Genomic DNA, 19,031 nt, shown 5'->3' with positions numbered 1-19,031 from the left:
TGAAAAAGTAATGAATTTATTAATTATTTAACTCCGATATAATAATAATATTTGTTTTGACTGTTGTTTTTCTAACTTTTATCCTAACCAATCGCATCGATACAGTGTTTCATTGATCGTAATTTATTGAAAGCAAAATAAACAGTCCAGGATAATAGAAAATAAAAATAAAATGAAAAATCACTAATGTTTATTTAGACTCCCTCTTGGAATCGAATCTGTCACCTTCAGCATTATAGATAAACACCCTAACCATTACACTACCGAGGCAGACTATGTTATTCGACCACAGTCATAATCGTCCTTTAACAGTTTAACACATATTTACTTTAATGAGTATTAAATAATATCTTCATTTCTCATTACCTCAGTAACGTTATTGGGTGATTTTTTCAGTTCACGGATGATATATGTAGGTACCTACGTTATAACAAAGTATGTAAAAAAAAAACAACGCTAGAACAATAATAAACAAGCCAAAAAAACTTGCCTACAAAAGAAAACGTAAGTATTATTTTAATTGATATTCACTTTTATCTGCATTAAATATTGATTTGGCCAATTTTATTCTCAATCAAATACGAATGTGAATATTTCATTATAATTTATGTTTTACTTGGTAAATACCACTATTTCTTAAAATCTGTTGTGACGAAACACGTGTTACAATAGATTTTTAAAAATAGTGGTACCTATTCACTAAGTAAAACTTAAATTAAAATGGATAGATTTTACCACAGTGTGACGGCCGAGTGAATTAATGAAATTAGATTATATTTCATTTTTTTTTACTTAATATTGAATAAAGCTTTATTTTTTGCAACAGTTTTTTTTAATAAGTCATAGCCATTAATTGGACGTTTTAATAGTTCATCCGAACAACTCGAAGCTTGAGCAATTATCTAATCATAACGGTTGATCAGATATTCACTTCAGTTTATTCATGCATCCCAAACGAGACGGAGTCAGTCGGATGCAAAACTCTGACGTTAGTATTGGACTGCAATACCAAATTCAAATGCATAATTTATGCAATAGGGCAGCATGCACTGATTTTAGTTTCCAATACCTACCATCGAACTGACCAAAACTATACAATACAGCCATATTCAACTAGAAAGTTTTTTAATAATCACAAAAAAAATATTCGGATCATTTTTATTCACTATAATTGATTTACAACAAAATAAAAATTGTTGTAAATAAATTGTCTGGTCAAATTATAAGCTTAAATAATAAAAATGAAAATGGTATTTTTTGGCATTTCTCATGTGTGTGATTATAATCCAGGATTCGGACCTCACATACTAATATAAGAGTTTCTGCTTAATAAAAAGCTTCTTTACATATCACCAATAGATGTCTCTAGTGAAATTCTAATGATTCAAGAACAAGGTTTCTAAATTGCTTCATATATACAGAACTTCCAAGAATTTGAGTAGTATGGTTGTCAATAATGGGTAGAATTGGTGAATGTAACACGTGTATAAAGTGATCACTTAAACCAGCCCATGTCGGTCGTCAGCCCCGTAAATGCCCAGACTTCCATATTCTTCTTCATCTTTGATGAGATGTCAAAAAATAACACCATAATTGACATTCGTTTTGTCTTTTCAAACTCATTATTTTCAAAGCTAAGTGAAGTTAATAAAAAAAGCTGACTCCAGTGCTTCATTTGTTTCTTTTGATTACTAAGATTATTCTCATTTTCAAATTTTAAATGTTTTAAGGCTGATGATAGTATGCAGGATAATTAAATATTTACTAAATATTTCATCGTTGTACTGATATTTCGTAAATATTTATTAAATATTTACGAAATATCAGTACAACGACGTACGTGTACCGTCAAAGTTTCTTAGTTCGAGTTCACTTCGCAATAAATTGTGTCCTGTCTTTAAAAATAAAATAAGAAAGCTAGAAAATTTAAAACTAAGCTTAGAAAATTTTACTTTATTAATAATTCGTGTCGTGTTTGATTAGTTATATATTTATTTTTAGTTTTATCACACTCCACTGCAGCGTAATCAATAATTTAGTTGGTTTATTGCATTCAAAACAATCTTCAAACCCTTATCCGCACCCCAATGGTGCATAAGGCACTGCCTCATATAGACGCAGTGTTATCTTGATTGTTAACACATGAAGGAAAGGTGATCAGCCCTCCGCTTCAGGTACCAGTCCAGGGTAATATTGAATAAATATAAGAGTGAAAAAAATCACTTATATTTATCCGACCCCCTCTGGGAATCGAATCCGGGACCTCAAGAACGGTAGCCGAGCGTGCTAACCATTACACCATGGAATCGGATAAAAACAATACATTAATAAATTGAAATATCGTTATTTTTACTGACGCATGCTTAAAATATTGTTATTTTTGCTAATTTATTTTCGTTCGTTTTTCTCTTCCGAAGAATCTCCTGAAACTACAAAGTTTCAACATTTACTGCTGAAAACATTGTGAAAACGTAGGTAGGCAAAACAATTCTCACGTCCGACCATAAATTAATTTAGGATATAATAATGTGTCCTACTGAAAGTGAGACGTGATCCCGAAAAATCTTAGCGGAGCGTGTCGCAGTTTCTAAAAATCCTTTTTACCTTGGGGAACATCTCTTTTATACAAAATAAAAACAAAATCAACTGTTTCTTGCTCTTTTCGGTAAGTGACGGCCTTTTTAATTTACCTGATTTTAAATTACGTTCCTGTTCATGAAAAATATTATTTTTATCCGTCAGCAAAATTAAAACAAGTTCAAAAGATGTTACCTTCAAAATTGTTAACAAAAGATTTTAATTAAAAGTTAAAATATAAGTTTTACGTTTCTTTTTAATTCTTTTTTGTTCTCCAATCAAGCGATTTATATTCGGATAATTAACTTGAAGGATTTAATTTGAATTTCCTTTTTTTGAGATCACCCTCGTTCCGTGAATGCTATTCTTCATTACTGAATTTCATTTTCATAAATAAAACAAAACCATAAAATCTATTCCATTGTTTGAATTGCTTGTCGACGTACATAATTTTTTAAACATGATTTTCGTTTTAAGACGTTAATTAATAAGCTATGAAAACTGTTTCTTAAAAAAAGTGTGAACAATTTTTATTTTTAATTTCTAATTACATTTCTGATACTTTTCATTTCAATGATTTTTTAAAAAATCCATGATTGAACAACAACGTTACGTGTCATGAGGAATGAATAGTATTATATGTGTTACTATTACGTTTAAGTGATCACTTAACAAGCCTATGACAGGTCATAAGCGCTATAGATACCCAGAATTCCATATTCTTGAAATGAGATGGTAAGGTTGTTGAGATGACAAAATATTTTACCTTGGACTGAAAATTTTAGCTTTCATTTTCATTCTACAAGCGCAAAAAAGACCTCAGGACATTTAATAATGATAAAATATTTTTAATTTATTTTAAGTTCGTCGTTAGTGTGTCTGTATCTTTGGCGACACCGAATAAGAAATTACCGCAGAATTAAACATAAATTGCGATTTAACTAGCGGTTATATCGTCGTTACTTTAATGGCAGCAATTAGCATTGATAGGATTACTCGTGGAAGCTCCGTACTCAGTTCTCCGTATTCTGTATTGAATGGTATAACAGTGGCTTTTCCCCAAGCAACGTGAAAATTTGATCTTTCAACTAATGGCTACTGTTTTTGATTGTGATAAAGGATATTGCTTCTGTCTGAAATTCCAACTGTATCGAGATAACGATATAACTATTCATGATCGTAATGTATTAAGATTGTATGTAAATATTCATTCCTTTCTCCAGAAACTTTCATTAGCTTTCTTACGATTTTCAGAAATACATATTTTATTCTCTTTCTAACATTTTTAGATATGTTTCTTTCAATCTTATCTTTAAGCGGAGGGCTGATCACCTTTCCTTCATGTGCTTACGATCAAGATAACACTGCGTTTATATGATGCAGTGCCCTGTGCACCATTGGGGTGCGGATAAGGGTTTTTATCTTATTATTAATCTTATCTACTTCGAGCTACTTTGAACACCTCAGAACTACAGCCCCACCAGAATAAAGGTAATTTATCGATATCTTGTAATTTGAAATGAAGACAAAAATATTAGCCTTGATGTAATAAAAAAGTAAAATTGTCAACAATAAGAAATATTCAAAAAACTTTTTTTATAAAAAAACACCAATATTCAAATTCGTAAAAAACCTTAAATCACCGTTAGGCCGCTTCTCCGCAGGGGTAGACAGAAAAAAATGGTGCCTTTGCAAACATTCCTCACCTCTTCTATATTAATACATCTCCTCATCAACCTTTATCCGTACCCAATGGTGCATAGGGTTCTGCGTTTTTAATAAACATTGTTGTCTAAATCCTAAAATACCTGCTGCAAAAGTGATCAGCCCTGCGCTTTAGAAACCAGTCCAAAGGAATATAAAATAATAATGAGTGTGGAAAATCACTTCATATTTATTTTGACTATCCCTGAGTATTAGAGCGTAGGACCTCCAGAACGGTAGTCTAATGCGTTAACCACTAAACTACGGAGGCGAACTCTTCATACAACCTACCAATTATTATTCATGTTTGTAAAACTTTGTCATATAAAATAGAATTCACATTTTGAGTGTGTCCAAATACTTGTTCACTAATCTGGATTATCTCCAATTATAGGAGTATTTTTCTTATTATTTTTTATCATCTCATCAAAGATGAAGAAGAATATGGAAGTCTGAGGATTTACGGGGCTGACAACCATCATAGGCTGGTTTAAATGATCACTTTACACACGTGTAACATTCACCAATTCTACCCATTATTGACAACCACACTACTCAAATTCTTGGAAGTTCTGTATATATGGACCAATTTAGAAACCTTGTTATTGAACCACTAGAATTTCACTAGAGACATCTATTGGTGAGATGTAAAGAAGCTTTTTATTAGGCAGAAACTCTTATATTAGTATGTGAGGTCCGAATCCTGGATTATAATCACACACATGAGAAATGCCAGAAAATACCATTTTCATTTTTATTATTTAAGCTTATAATTTGACCAGACAATTTATTTACAACAATTTTTATTTTGTTGTAAATCAATTATAGTGAATAAAAATGATCCGAATATTTTTTTCGTATATAAACCAATTAAGAAATTTTGTTCTTGAATCACTAGAACTTCACTAAAGACATCTATTGGTGAGATGAAAAGAAGCTTTTTATTGAGCAGAAACTCTTTAATTAGTATGTATTTCAAGTTGGCATAGACTAGAACTCATAATTTCTGACTTGAATTCACCAACACCTCAACCATAGAACCACAACCCAATATATTATTGTAATGTTAAAACATGTCTATAGTACCTACTCTTTTATTATTTATTACACTACAGCCTTTGAAAACTTCTACTAAAATCCTTGAATCAGTTTACTAATGTCACGGATTTTCTCACATTCAGATACTATCCAGATTCCAATATAATAGACAAATAACCATGGATAACAAGTTTTGAAATTCCCCAGAGTCTTGCCCTACAAAAGGTTAATTGGTATTCATCTTTATTTCGTTAATAATTCTTTTGGAATAATTACTATAAACTGAGTAATAGGCTGAACAAATCATAACATTTTTCTTACTTTAAGACGAACAAAACGGAAAATCGACTCTGTAAAATGACGATTTCTCGGTTCTCCGTTTATAAACAATCTCATCCAACTGTAGTATGATTTCTTTCGAAATGAAATATAAAGTACGAGGTATTTATCCAGTTCAATGATTTAACTTTAATCTACTCACGAGTTGACTGAATTTGTTGAGTTGACTGGTTGCAGCCCATAAATTCATTTATGCAAACAAATATTATTTTAAATATGTATTATTCAATGTAAAATGATACCGGCTCTTTTTATGTATTCGTGATTGAAAAAAACAAATTTATTACAATTCCAAAATTTTGTTAATTGTACTTAGGGTACTGTTTTTCACTTTGGCTCAAAGTTCATGAACCATGAATCAATCTTGATTCGACCATCGACTAATGTTTCGAAAAAACTGTTTGTTAAAATAAACAACTCAATAAATCCTTTACTCCTTTGTAGAATATTGTATTATTCTTCAAACATTTACAAAATATGATAAAACATGTATTCCGGAAATTCAGTAAACAAAATTTTGTACATATGTCGCTCACTCCTTTCAAGAACGTCATAAATTAAAAAACTTGATTTTTCAGGAGAACGTTTTTAAAGTTTAAAAATGTATTACAATGTATGAAAAATAAATATCAAGCCACTTATTGAACTTTTTACTGTGCAACAGATCTTTTTAGGTAAAACCTGAAGGTTTTTTCTCCATTTGAAAGATATTTAGTATATTTAAAAATATATTAAACAATACCTTTTCTTCAAAATGCAAAAACAACATTTTCTGCCCTGTGGCGGGTAAATATTAAGTTAAAAATATGCATCTTTTGCTGGGATATAGTACATTTTCTGGGTATTCCGAAAACATGTACAACTGAAAATAGACGATTTTTGATTTATGACGTTATTGAAAGGAGCGAGCGATGTGTTCTTTAATTAAATTGATTAGTCGCATCGAGTAAAACTTAGTCTGTGACATTTGTGGAAAAAAATTATCAAATTTATATATATATATATATATATATATATATATATATATATATATATATATATATATATATATATATATATATATATATATATATATATATATATATATATATATATATATACATATATATATATATATATATATATCTTGTCGTATTATAACGAGCAAAGATTCAAAGCAATAATAACATTTTCTACGCCTACACTTTTCCATAAACCTTTTCTGTGAAAATATGTTTTCAATCTCGATATAAAATCAGATCATGCAGTTCACTGGAAATAACACGAGTTTTCTTTATTAAATTATAACAGAATTTTGTTTTTCAATCTCCCTACTGTCATTTCGAAATACACGTGATATTTTCCGATATTCGGCGTTGTTTTTGTTACCATCTCTGAAAATTTTACAAAATATTGTGTTATGATATTATATTGTATTTACGAAAATGATCTGAAAAACGCCCACAATACGAGGAGAAAGAACTACCAGTTTAATCATGGCCATACATCAGGTCGTAACTGAAAGACGCTCATTATTTAAGTAAAACTTAAGTATTCACTTTATATTTGTATACAACATTTTGAGTGTATCCAAATACTTATTGTACATGAAATGAGATGTCAAAAAATAATATGAAAATAACTCCTGTAATTGGAGATAATCCAGATTTTGTAAACAAGTATTTGGACACACTCAAAATGTTGTAAATAAATTGTCTGGTCAAATTAGCTTAAATAATAAAAATGAAAATGGTATTTTCTGGCGTTTCTCATGTGTGTGATTATAATCCAGGATTCGGACCTCACATACTAATATAAGAGTTTCTGGTTACTAAAAAGCTTCTTAACATCTCACCAATAGATGTCTCTAGTGAAGTTCTAGTGATTCAAGAACAAGGTTTTTAAATTGGTTCATATATACAGAACTTCCAAGAATTTGAGTAGTGTGGTTGTCAATAATGGGTAGAATTAGTGAATGTTACACGTGAGTAAAGTGATCACTTAAACCAGCCCATGACGGTCGTCAGCCCTGTAAATGCCCAGACTTCCATATTCTTCTTCATCTTTGATGAGATGTCAAAAAATAATTTGTATTTGTATATTGCAGTACTTAAGTACTGCAATTAATTGCACATGCTTGTACGTATATGAGTATGCCCTAAACATTTCTCATTTTTTCCTTTTTCTGCTTAATATTCCTTCTCTATTTCCTTTCTCCGTGATATCTTTCACCGTGAACTATTTCACAAAATTCAGTTATGTCTCTAACACTCGTTAATTCCACAGCTCTACGAGAATTAAAATGGCCGGACTGATCACTTACTGCAGTCCATCGCACAGAATAAATCAAGTATTTGCAATTACATCAAAGATGACAACTGAGCATTCATTTGAGTTTACAGTTTTTACATGGCATTAAAAAATTTCCATTATTTTTATATTTTCGTTGTTCACTCATTGCATTTTCAAATTTCTTGTCGATATTTCAGATATATTTATTGTTTAATATCATAAATTATGTTAATAACACTTGTTATTTCTATTGTGGCATCCCTGTTTTACAAATCTTTACAGACCGATATTTTTTTAAATACTTATTAATTTTTTATAAATCTGAAGACTTATTAAACATATTTTTTTAATCTATATTAGTAAACAAGTCATAAGAATTTTCAAAAGAAGTATTTTTTTTAAATTAATTTAGTACTATTTTCAATGCATTAAGCAGTAAATTTTAACACAAAATTAAAACTACACTCAAAGAAAATACAAATGTAACTATACGCGTATTTCATCTTTTGAATCACATACAAAAATCTTTCCTGCCTCACAAGGCTTAAAATTTTAGTTACAAATATACAAAAGGGAGTTTGGTTTAAAAAAAATTAAATTCATTATCACCTGTTAAATTTTGGCGTGTTTTGCGTGATCGTAAATTAATCATTTATTTTAAATGTAGGTCTTCAAAATTTATCAAAATGGCAATAAGGTTGTGTGATTACTATGGCATGGTAAGCCGATGTTTTTCAGATAAGAAAACTTTAATTAACTTATTTAAAATTAAATTAACTTTAACATTACTAAGGAATTTAAGAAATCAACATCGTGATATACATGAAAATTGTCGTTTAAATAGTATATTCATGATAACTGGGACTCCTTTATACTGGGAGTACTCGTTTGTACGTGTTATATTGTATAATATAATACATAGCATAATGTAATATTATAATATGACGTACGACAGATTCTACTTTACTAGTATTTCTCATTGTGTTACATATCAGTGCGACATTTACATTTGAATTACGTTCAATGTCGTTTGCAAATTTTTCACATTTCCATAACAGTAGCTGGAACGTCTCGCGGAAAATGCAAATAATTGAATAACACCCATTTCAAAGACAAAATTTATTTATTATTTTATGAATTATTAATTACCTTCCTTTATATTAAGTAAAATTAGATTAATTTTGATTTCCCGCGTTCATTATTTGGTTTTAATTAATTATCTACGTAATCGTATATTTTATGTCCCCTTTACTGTTGTAAGATTCTTGCTTGTGAAAGATGATCTCCAATTATCAAATATAATAAGCCTGCGCGTAGTTTTTATCTGGTCGGGGTTCCCAGTAAGGCTTCGTGACTGCAGCCTCTGTTGATTTATAGTGATGGTAATAGATAGTTTAACTAATTCCGTCATATGTATGTAGCGTTTTGATGTATTGCTGCGAGTTGTAGTACATAGGTGAAAGAGGTAGAATACAGGTGTTCAAGATTTGAAAACAAATCACGAATGACGAGGTGCTCAGGAGGATAAAGAAAACTTGACACCTATTGACAGGATTTACGCATCTTAGATACGTTTGAACTCCGTATCTAAGATGCGTAGGAACTGAATGGGTCGTGTGCCCAACTTGAATATCTTTTGGACAGTATACTGGACGGAATGATTGAGGAATCGATTTTTTAAAAAATGATAGAGGAGAAATTGTTTTATTGCTAAGGAGAACTATTTAAATTTAATAAAAAAAATACATATTCAAGCCCAGTTTTTGAGTTTATTAATGTAAACACGACTAGTTTCGAAACATAAAAAATCTCATTAATAATGTGAAAATATAATACAAACAAATGTTTATGTATACACAACATTTTAGATAAAATAATTGGTCGACTTTTAAGCTGCATAAAACTTAAAAATCATGTTTTCAGGCGTCACCTTGCATGTAAAATAATTTAGTTAGGATCTTGCATACATTGAAACAAAAGTGTCTCCGCTAAATAAAAGCTTACCCTAATCAACTTTAGATACTGGCACGAACTCACACATGAAGCGACGTGAAATTTATGATATTAAATTTATGATGACGTATGTATGAGTTCCAAAAATGTGAGTAGTGTGGTTGTCAATCATGGATAGAATGGTGATTGTTACACTGCATAAATTGATCACTTAACCAGCCAATGATAGGTCATAAGCCCTTATTGCCTATTCTATTACAAATGTTGATAGGTTATCATGATATTCACAAAATTCTTTCATTTTTAATAAATGTTTTACTTACATAGTAAATACCACTATTTCTTAAAATCTACTGTGACACGTGTTTCGATGCATTCCGCATCAATAAGGTGTTTGAAAATGATGCGAAATGCATTGAAACACAGTCACAGTAGATTTTAAGAAATAATGGTATTTACTAAGCAAAACATTTATTAAGAATGGATAGATTTTACCACAAAGTGACTGCCGAATCAATTAATGAAAATCCCTTCAATTTCATTATGTAACGAATTGAATATTTTCTCAGAATATGGGATCAAATATTTAAATATCAAATCTACTCACATTCGATATAAATCAATTTTATAAAATACCAATTTATCTACCAGATGAACATAGAAAACAAATTAATAGAATAAACAGAAAAATTAACAGATAAACGATAAGTTTAACAAAGATAACTTTTATTTTATCAAGTACTAAATAAACAATATTTTACTTTAACGTTTATAATGAGTTATTTTTATTGTACCTAAGATTTTTTTTTTAAATTAAGTCCTTAAATATATTATAATTAATATATTAATAAAAATATAAATATTTATATTTATATATATATATATATATATATATATATATATATATATATATATATATATATATATATATATATATATATATATATATATATATATATATATATATATATATATATATACAGTTCGAAATCATAATTCATTTTTATCCCTATCAATCCATAGGAAATAAATGGTGTTTTAGGCACTACACTAAATAGAGTCAATGTTTATTTTTATCGTACATTACGTATTAAGGGTACATTATCAGATAATTAACCCTAATCCTTTGGCAGTACACTTTGTTAATCATAGCACTGCGACAGTACATAATATTCAACGCCATACAAATTTAGCAATTTTATGTACCTGTTTAATTCTTAAATAAAGGGATATTTTTACCCTTAGCAAAAAAAGACAATTATTTAATATTTTTTTATACAATGAGAAAAAAAAACTGAAATAATATTCGTTAACAATCGAGGAAACTATTTCCTTTGTAAGAATCAAGTACCGTGCAAATAAGTCTATGCCATAAAATAATATTTTAGTTTGGTTTTGTTTACTGGCCACTCTTTTGTTACAATAGAATACAGTTGTAACTAATCTCGAATAATTTCAATTTACTTAAAAATACGCTACCTTGCTCCGGATAGTAGGCTTAGCGACAGATAAAGGGATTTCTTCTTGTCTAAACCGTTGAGAGATAAACATATTTTAGTAAAATGCAAAATAAGGTAAGTCTAGAATGATTCGCAGTGTCAGTATGGTCGAGTGGCTGTGAGTAGAATGTCCGTGTTTGGTTTATTTCAAATTTATAATGTCTTCGATAATTTTGTGTTGGAGGGAGTACGCGACGGCTTTTAGTGGTATGTAAGAAAAAAAGTGTTTTGATTTTAACCGTCGTATTTTTTTACTCCATGCTTTTTAATTACACCTCATGTATGCCCATTTGTTTTTTCTGTAATCACTCTGTTATCTCTTGATATGCAATGTCAACAATAGGCATTTTTGTGTATTTATCAACTGTAAATTAACCTCAGTTTACTGGAAAGCTACGTTGTTCGACTTGGCAGAGTTTTGTGTTCTATTTTGGGAAAAGCCGATCTCGTGTTTTGAATGTCATTTCGCTCGCTCAGTCCGTAATATAATTTTAATTCTGGCAATCAGATATGATCAAAGGATCTCCCGATTTAGATTTCTAAAAACTGATAGTATCGATTATTCGATGACCTTGGACTGTCATAAATAGGTAAATAAATATAATTGCATGATAAACATGTATGTATATATGTAAGTTACTATCAAGATAAAGATTTCACAATTTATAATATGATTTATCAAATAATCATCGAGGCATGTAAATTTACAAAAACAGGAAAAACACAGCAATTGCTCTTTATAATATTACAAAATAACCATACATGTAATATTAATTGGTTTATACTCATATCGTTGTCACACATCTGGTTTTGGAGAATTCATCCAGTGCTTATACAGATGTCAAATTGTTCACTGCTGTCAATGTTTATTTGGTTTGAAAATATTTTTTACCACGTTCCATTTGTGCACTTTAAATATAGACTGAAACGCCATCAAGCAGTGCCTTCTGTATTATATATAGCTGAAACCCAGGTTTAACAACACGGCGGGAGGCGTTATTAGGATACCAATTTAAAGTTTTCCTTATGCATCGGTACTTTTGCTCAATTGGTAATTTTATAAAAAGGTGTAGTACTATTTTATACTCATTATCATAAAACCCATGATTTGAAAGATGTTTTTATACAAAATGCAACTTTGCATGAAACGTAAGTGATGTAATAATAACGGAATTATTGTGAATCAAAATAGAAAATTATAATATTTCCATATATAATTTACGATTAAATTATCTTAACGAATAAACATTTCCTCAACTTAGCACCTCATCTAAATACATAAATAAAACACTTTAAGTCCACATATTGAGTTTAGTTATGTAAATATGACTAATCTCGAGACCTACAGATATTCTCATCAACAAGATTAAAATAAAAATGTTTGTATTTTACAGTTTGTATTTTCACCTATAGTTCTCAAAACTAGTCGTGTTTACATTAATAGACCCAAAAAAACTTGAGTTGTAAAAGAGTTTTTTTTTAATTAATATCATGTAATAACAAATCAATAAATAATATGCATATTTTGCGCAACATTCAAATTATTGCAAGAATAAATTATAAATGATGATGAATATTTAATGCTAGAAATATGACGTGCGTCGTTACAGATGTTATTGATTTGAAGTCTGGTACGATCATTTTATGAACCAGAAAAAATATGTAACTGTCTGATAAACAACATGATTTATACGTCACATTTTACATATATGGATAATTTTTTTTGTAAATATATTTAAATTCCACCAACTATTAACCAATCTGAAGAATTCCGTTAATAGATTAAATGTAGAAAGAGTGATCGAATATAAAATCGTGCTAATATATATTTTTAATTTATACAATATGTAGGTTCATACTACAAACAATAGGTAGATGTGATTTTTTTCTAATACTTGTTTAACTTTGCGATGAGGACTCATAACTTTAGAAAAACTCTATTAGACCCTTTTCATTTGCGGATAAACGCAGGTTATGTTTTTCTAATTTATGAACAATAAGTCCGATTAGAAATTCGTTTTGTTAAAATCTTCGATTACGTTATCAAATATAAGGATACGATGGATTTTACATATTCAAGATATCTAATATTTTATCATTCATGTTATATATATTTTTATTATTATTTTTTTATTATTATTTATTCGGGAATCGTACAGCTTACATATAAAAAAATGATATAAAACAATAGTTACATTAACAATAATAAACAGTACATTACATTAACAAAAAATAGTTACGTTAAAAAAAAGCCAATTAAACAATTCCACGTTTATGTTATAAAACTATTAAAAAACATTCAGAGATTAAACAAAAAACAAAAAAAAGGCATGAATGACAAAAACGTAATATATCTTTATTTTTCAGAGGTGAAGTTGTGGTTTTAATTAAAAGTTCGAATTCTTTTTCCTTTTAAACTGTAGTAATAATGTTTTATTTGAATTTTAATTTGCATAAGTTTTTATTTGTATTATAGTTAAATTTAAGCAGTAGAGACATTTGCGAACTACAAAAAATCTTTTTACAAACGTGTGTGAATAATAAGGTTTGTAAATACTTAAACTTAAACTCTACGACCCTATTTATTTAGTATTTTTGATGAGTATAAACTGCGTCAATCTATTGACCCTAATTATTGTAATTTATTTTTCCCTTAAAACAATCCTTGCAAAGTTGTTTTTTTTGTAAAGAATAACCCGCAGATTAAGAGGCTTGTCTGCATGTAGGAAAGTAAGGATAGGGAAGGTAAATGTGAAAAATACATCACAAACACCCAGACTAATTGAAAATAAATCTTTCTTGAATTCATTTTGCAATTGGTAGGAATTGAGCGTTTACTAAACTACGCCACGAAGCCTTTTAAAGTATTAATTGATAGTACGTAACATAGGCCTATCCTAGACGGAAAATCTTATTATAATAATAATATATACGTTTAATTTCTTTTGTTGGTGTAATATTTCCTATTTTCTTTTCACCCTTCTTATTCAATAGAGGTCACCACCTCGAGTATTCGATACTTATTGTAAGCAAATATCTACAATATGGGAATTCCATTATAAGTTTCGAATATTCCATAGATTGGTAGTAACTCCCGATCTCCGAGTATGAAATAGGATGGCATGCGAGGCGAATACCTTTCAGTTAGACATTATTGTTTATTTCCTTTGACATTTCCCTTATCAAGGTATCCCTCGTGACATACCTGCCCCTTATTAACCGCCCTAATCTCCAGGGAGTCCTTTATCTTGCGCCATTGTTCTACCTGACTGGTACCTAGTACCTAGAGCCTACCCAAACGTAGTGACGTCATTGTCTGTATACAGTTAGTTAACTACTACAGGTACTCATATTGTTGGCTTCCAGAAACAGATCCTTCTCATAAAAATGTTCCGAGAAATTTACGATAGTCTTTTAGTAATCGTATGACCGCACATTAAATTTTTGTTTGAAAAGTTAAAACCAACAAAATAGAAATGAAAAAACATCTTATATTTTTTCACATTGCCACACCATTTTTTGGTATATAATGTTAGCGCCACTTAATACACAATTTATTAATTAATCTGATGTTTATTTTATAAAACTTTCCATAAATAAGAAATATCTATTTTACATATAAAATTCGTAATGCTTATCAAAAGTGAACATACTTCATTAGTTATATACAATCAATTAAAATACTAAGTGCATTCGTAAAAAGATAACAAATTATCTTACTAGGTAAACAAAATATAAATGGAAGTTTCTCGTCAGCTATAAATCAGTTTTATCTAAGTCTAATCTAAATAATATACGTTTCACTTTTCATGGACTTCCTTATTTTTGATATCTGGAATTATTAAGTAGGTATATCAAATATATAAATTTCTTTAATTATATGTACTACATTTTCTGAATTGGATGAACTAATACACTGGTAAAACAATATTTTTTTATTGTCTTATGACAGCTAAACAAATTATTATAATTTTTATCCATGGTAAAATACTCCTTGCATAGTTTCATATATTACGCTGTGAAATATTTATCTTTCAACTGATGATTAACAAACTCACTACTCAAATGTCGTCAGTTGTATTTCAGCTTCAATTGATAATATTAGCTGCATGTTACTTTATCTGCGAGCTCTGTGGTTGAAAAAGTGATTGTATGTAGATTTTTCATTAATATTTTGGCGCAAAGAAGTCTTGTATATTCAGCATTATAAACTCCAAATAAAAACCCATATATCAAGTCAGACCTTCAACCGAAGAATGATTAAAATGTACCTTAATGTTTGTTATCGAATATTTGTTTATTTTTCACAGCCACACTAATAACAGCTGCCGCTGGCACTACCGTAGGATGGACCTCACCTACTCTTCCCATTTTGCTGGACCCGTCATCGCCAATCCCTACCACACCAGATCAATCTTCATGGATAGCGTCTATCATGATCCTCAGTTCGGCAGCCAGTCCACTAGTAGCCGCCTTCCTGGCTGAGCGTTTGGGAAGAAAACCCACTCTCCTACTGGCAGCTATACCTTATATTGTGGGATGGGTACTTATTATGCAAGCCAACTCGATACTTCTTATATACCTTTCGAGGATAATATCAGGAATCGGATACGGACTTGTTTATACGACAGCACCCATGTATCTTGGAGAAATTGCATCTGACAATGTTAGAGGATCCATGGCTACCCTCATAACAGTTATGTCTAAAGTAAGAAAGAACTGTCCTCAATTTTTTATGTACGAGTATTATTCATTGTTTTTTAATTTTCTTGTATTTTTTTTTTGTTTCTAGGCAGGCATCCTTTCGCAATACTGTATCGGGCCATACGTCTCCATGACGACTCTTGCTGCGTGTAATCTGATTCCCCCTATAGCGTTCTCGTTAATTTTTTTCTGGCTTCCAGAATCTCCATACTATCATTTAAAAAATCAAGAACCTGAGAAAGCGGAAATATCGCTACAGAATTTACGTGGAAGACAAAACGTCAAAACTGAGCTAGACAGCATGGCTAGATTTGTGACGGATGATATGAAGCATACTGGAAAATGGAAGGACTTGATTCTTGTGGAGGGAAACAGACGTGCATTGATCGTTATTTTGGGTGTCTATACGACCCAACAGTTTTGTGGAAGTACCGCTGTGATATCTTATGCACAACAAATATTTAGTGAAACGGAAGGAGGAATGGGACCAAAAGAAGCGACCATTTTGCTTGGCAGTGTTCAATTGTTCACTTCAGCTGTATCGTCCCTCCTCGTGGATCGCCTTGGACGAAAGCCACTTCTTCTCTTGTCATCTGCTGGAGTGGGTTTAACTACCTTTACCGTGGGATGTTACTTTCTATTAAAGCACTTGGAACTTAATTTATCCATATTCACGTGGATTCCAGTTGCAGCAATTGTTATTTTCATATGTTCCTACACTATAGGTTTAGCAACTGTTCCTTTCGCGATAACTTCAGAAATGTTTCCAACCAATATCAAATCTTTAGCTACTTGCGTCATTCAAACCTACACAGCAATTTCTACCTTTGCAGTAACTAAACTGTATCAGGTTGTAGCCGATAGCTTGGGGACGTATGTCGCTTTTTTGGGTTTTTCATTTTTTTCGTTTGTCGGATTCATTTTCATTTTCTTTTTGCTTCCTGAAACCAAAGGACAGTCATTTGCAATTATTCAGGATCGGCTTAAAATGAAAGTATTGAAAGTTGAAAAGTCTAAGGAACAAATGGAAAATGTCTCATAAAAGATCTGAAGCATTACTAAGTTTAGCCAATTAATCTAACTTATCTGTACATTATCATAACTTCAAAAAGACGCATAATCAGTGGTGTGCAGTATTAAGATAGACATTCGACTCCGAAACTGATTTCGTGGGTTGGATTTCCGCCAGTTAAATGATAAATTATTACTCCTTTTGAATGGGTCTGAACGTTGTAATGTATATTTCACATTTTCTTTCCCTTCATATCTCACACCTGGATACAAGCCTTAACAAAAGAAGTTTCTTAGGTTATTCCTTTCAATGTCATAAATATGAATGAAAATTAGTGCAGCATTTGTATTATATAAATATAAAATCATCTTAATGTATCGAAAATGTGAAAAATTATATTAAATCCCATTATCACTATATTTCAGCTTTATTTATCTATTTTCACATAATTATTAGAAATGAAACTGATAGTAATTTTACCAGATGCCAAATAAATCAGCAAAGTTTTCACATAGAACGCCGAATATCCGGCCGCCCTATGTTCGACGCTAGTTGTATGGGTTTTGCGTGCTTTCAAGTCACAACACATCAAAGCATTGATAATTACTCTTTCCCCCCCCCCCCTAGCGAGGAAATATGGTAAATACAGATAATAATCCAAGATAGTTCATGTAAACTGTCTTGGATGAATTTGCAATGGACAATAGAAAACTGGGGGTATGGATAGTGCTGTATCAAATGTGATAGGTTATATCAAAGTTGTTCGCTCAGATTAGATGGTAGAACCATTTTTTTTTGTCAGGTCAAGGGATCTTGCATCCCTTATGTCACTGCGACCATATAAGGTCTATTGTGACCTCCTTCTCAAGACCTACATGTGTCATGTAATTCACAATCTGTCTTGGTGGAAGGAGCTTCACCTTCTCGGTGTCCAGTAGTGGTCCTCCAAGGATGTGACTTCGTTTGCGAGCGAGTGCGTCACAATTATAGAGAATGTAATGGTAGAACCATTTTAGTGGTGATCGTCAAACGCGAAAGAGGACCCAATTCCAACAAAACTTATTATTTTCTCCAAAACAGGTTCATACCTTTCATACAAACAAACTTTCTTTCATACAAACTTCATAGTTTGTATGAAAGACAGTAAAATTTACTGCTAATAATCGCCTTACCTCTAATTAACTTTAAGTAGTAGATTTATCACGCGTTTTTATGAAAAATAAATGTTTTTGTTATTAAAATATTTATTTGCTTCATTGACTAACCCGGCATCCGGCTGTTACTAAAAAAACTGAATAGGCCGGATACCAGATAGTATTCGAATATTCTTTTCTTCTCTAAATTATACTCGTATCATACAATTTGTATTGATTGTTCATAACATTACTTTGTAATTGTTCTATTTTATAGTCATTTACTATATTCCAATACTTATTTTTTAGTATTTTAATGATCCAGTTGTTTTGGTTAGTTTTACTTTATTAAAACAAATAAATATTTATTTACTCAATGTTTTTACTTTTTTTCCACACTTTTCCTTTTGTTTTCCATATTTTATTGAACGTATCAACTCCAAAATACATACACGCATTTTGATAAGCTGTTATTCGTTCTGTTAGTAGATTTTGATAAAATGTGTTAATCATTTGATACAGTAATAGTGTTAATAGTGTTTGTCCGCCTTCGTGGTGTAATGGTCAGCATGTTTAGCTACCGTGCTGGAGGTCCCGGGTTCGATTCCCAGGGGGGAGGTGAAAATAAATATTTGTGATTTAACACTGCAATATTTATTTAATATTACCCTGGACTGGTTCCTGAAGCGCAAGAGTGATCACCTTGCCTTCATGTAAGTAATGATCAAGATAACACTGCGTCAATTAGATGCAGTGCCCTATGCACCATTAGGTACGGATAAGGGTTATAAATAAAATAAA

General features: G+C 30.5%; 1 protein-coding gene across 2 annotated transcripts; it reads left to right on the top strand.

The window, feature by feature from the left end:
* The first annotated feature begins 11,339 nt into the window (after nucleotides 1-11,339).
* On the top strand, nucleotides 11,340-18,609 carry LOC148301597 (facilitated trehalose transporter Tret1-like). 2 transcript variants are annotated; one of them, XM_088273020.1, is made up of 3 exons: nucleotides 11,340-11,456; nucleotides 15,692-16,089; nucleotides 16,174-18,601. In XM_088273020.1, the coding sequence occupies exons 2-3, from the start codon at nucleotides 15,817-15,819 to the stop codon at nucleotides 17,125-17,127; spliced, it is 1,227 nt and encodes a 408-aa protein (XP_088129146.1). In that variant the 5' UTR covers nucleotides 11,340-11,456; nucleotides 15,692-15,816; the 3' UTR covers nucleotides 17,128-18,601. The 2 variants fall into 2 exon arrangements, with proteins under 2 accessions (XP_088129146.1, XP_088129145.1); XM_088273019.1 differs by lacking the exon at nucleotides 11,340-11,456 and adding an exon at nucleotides 11,480-11,588 and having other exon boundaries at nucleotides 16,174-18,609.
* Nucleotides 18,610-19,031: the final 422 nt, after the last annotated feature.

This window comes from Brachycentrus maculatus, unplaced genomic scaffold, assembly GCF_059751285.1.
Source record: "Brachycentrus maculatus isolate JH-2025_06_01 unplaced genomic scaffold, ASM5975128v1 h1tg000537l, whole genome shotgun sequence".
In the NCBI taxonomy this organism is placed as follows: Eukaryota; Metazoa; Arthropoda; class Insecta; order Trichoptera; family Brachycentridae; genus Brachycentrus; species Brachycentrus maculatus.
This window is presented reverse-complemented; position numbering and strand designations above follow the sequence as displayed.

Excerpts from the sequence above, each read along its gene's own strand:
- LOC148301597 (XM_088273019.1), top strand. The coding sequence starts at position 11,540 with ATGTCTTCGATAATTTTGTGTTGGAGGGAGTACGCGACGGCTTTTAGT. Across the intron at positions 11,589-15,691 it reads GTACGCGACGGCTTTTAGTG|CCACACTAATAACAGCTGCC; the intron begins GTATGTAAGAAA and ends TATTTTTCACAG. Across the intron at positions 16,090-16,173 it reads TCATAACAGTTATGTCTAAA|GCAGGCATCCTTTCGCAATA; the intron begins GTAAGAAAGAAC and ends TTTTGTTTCTAG.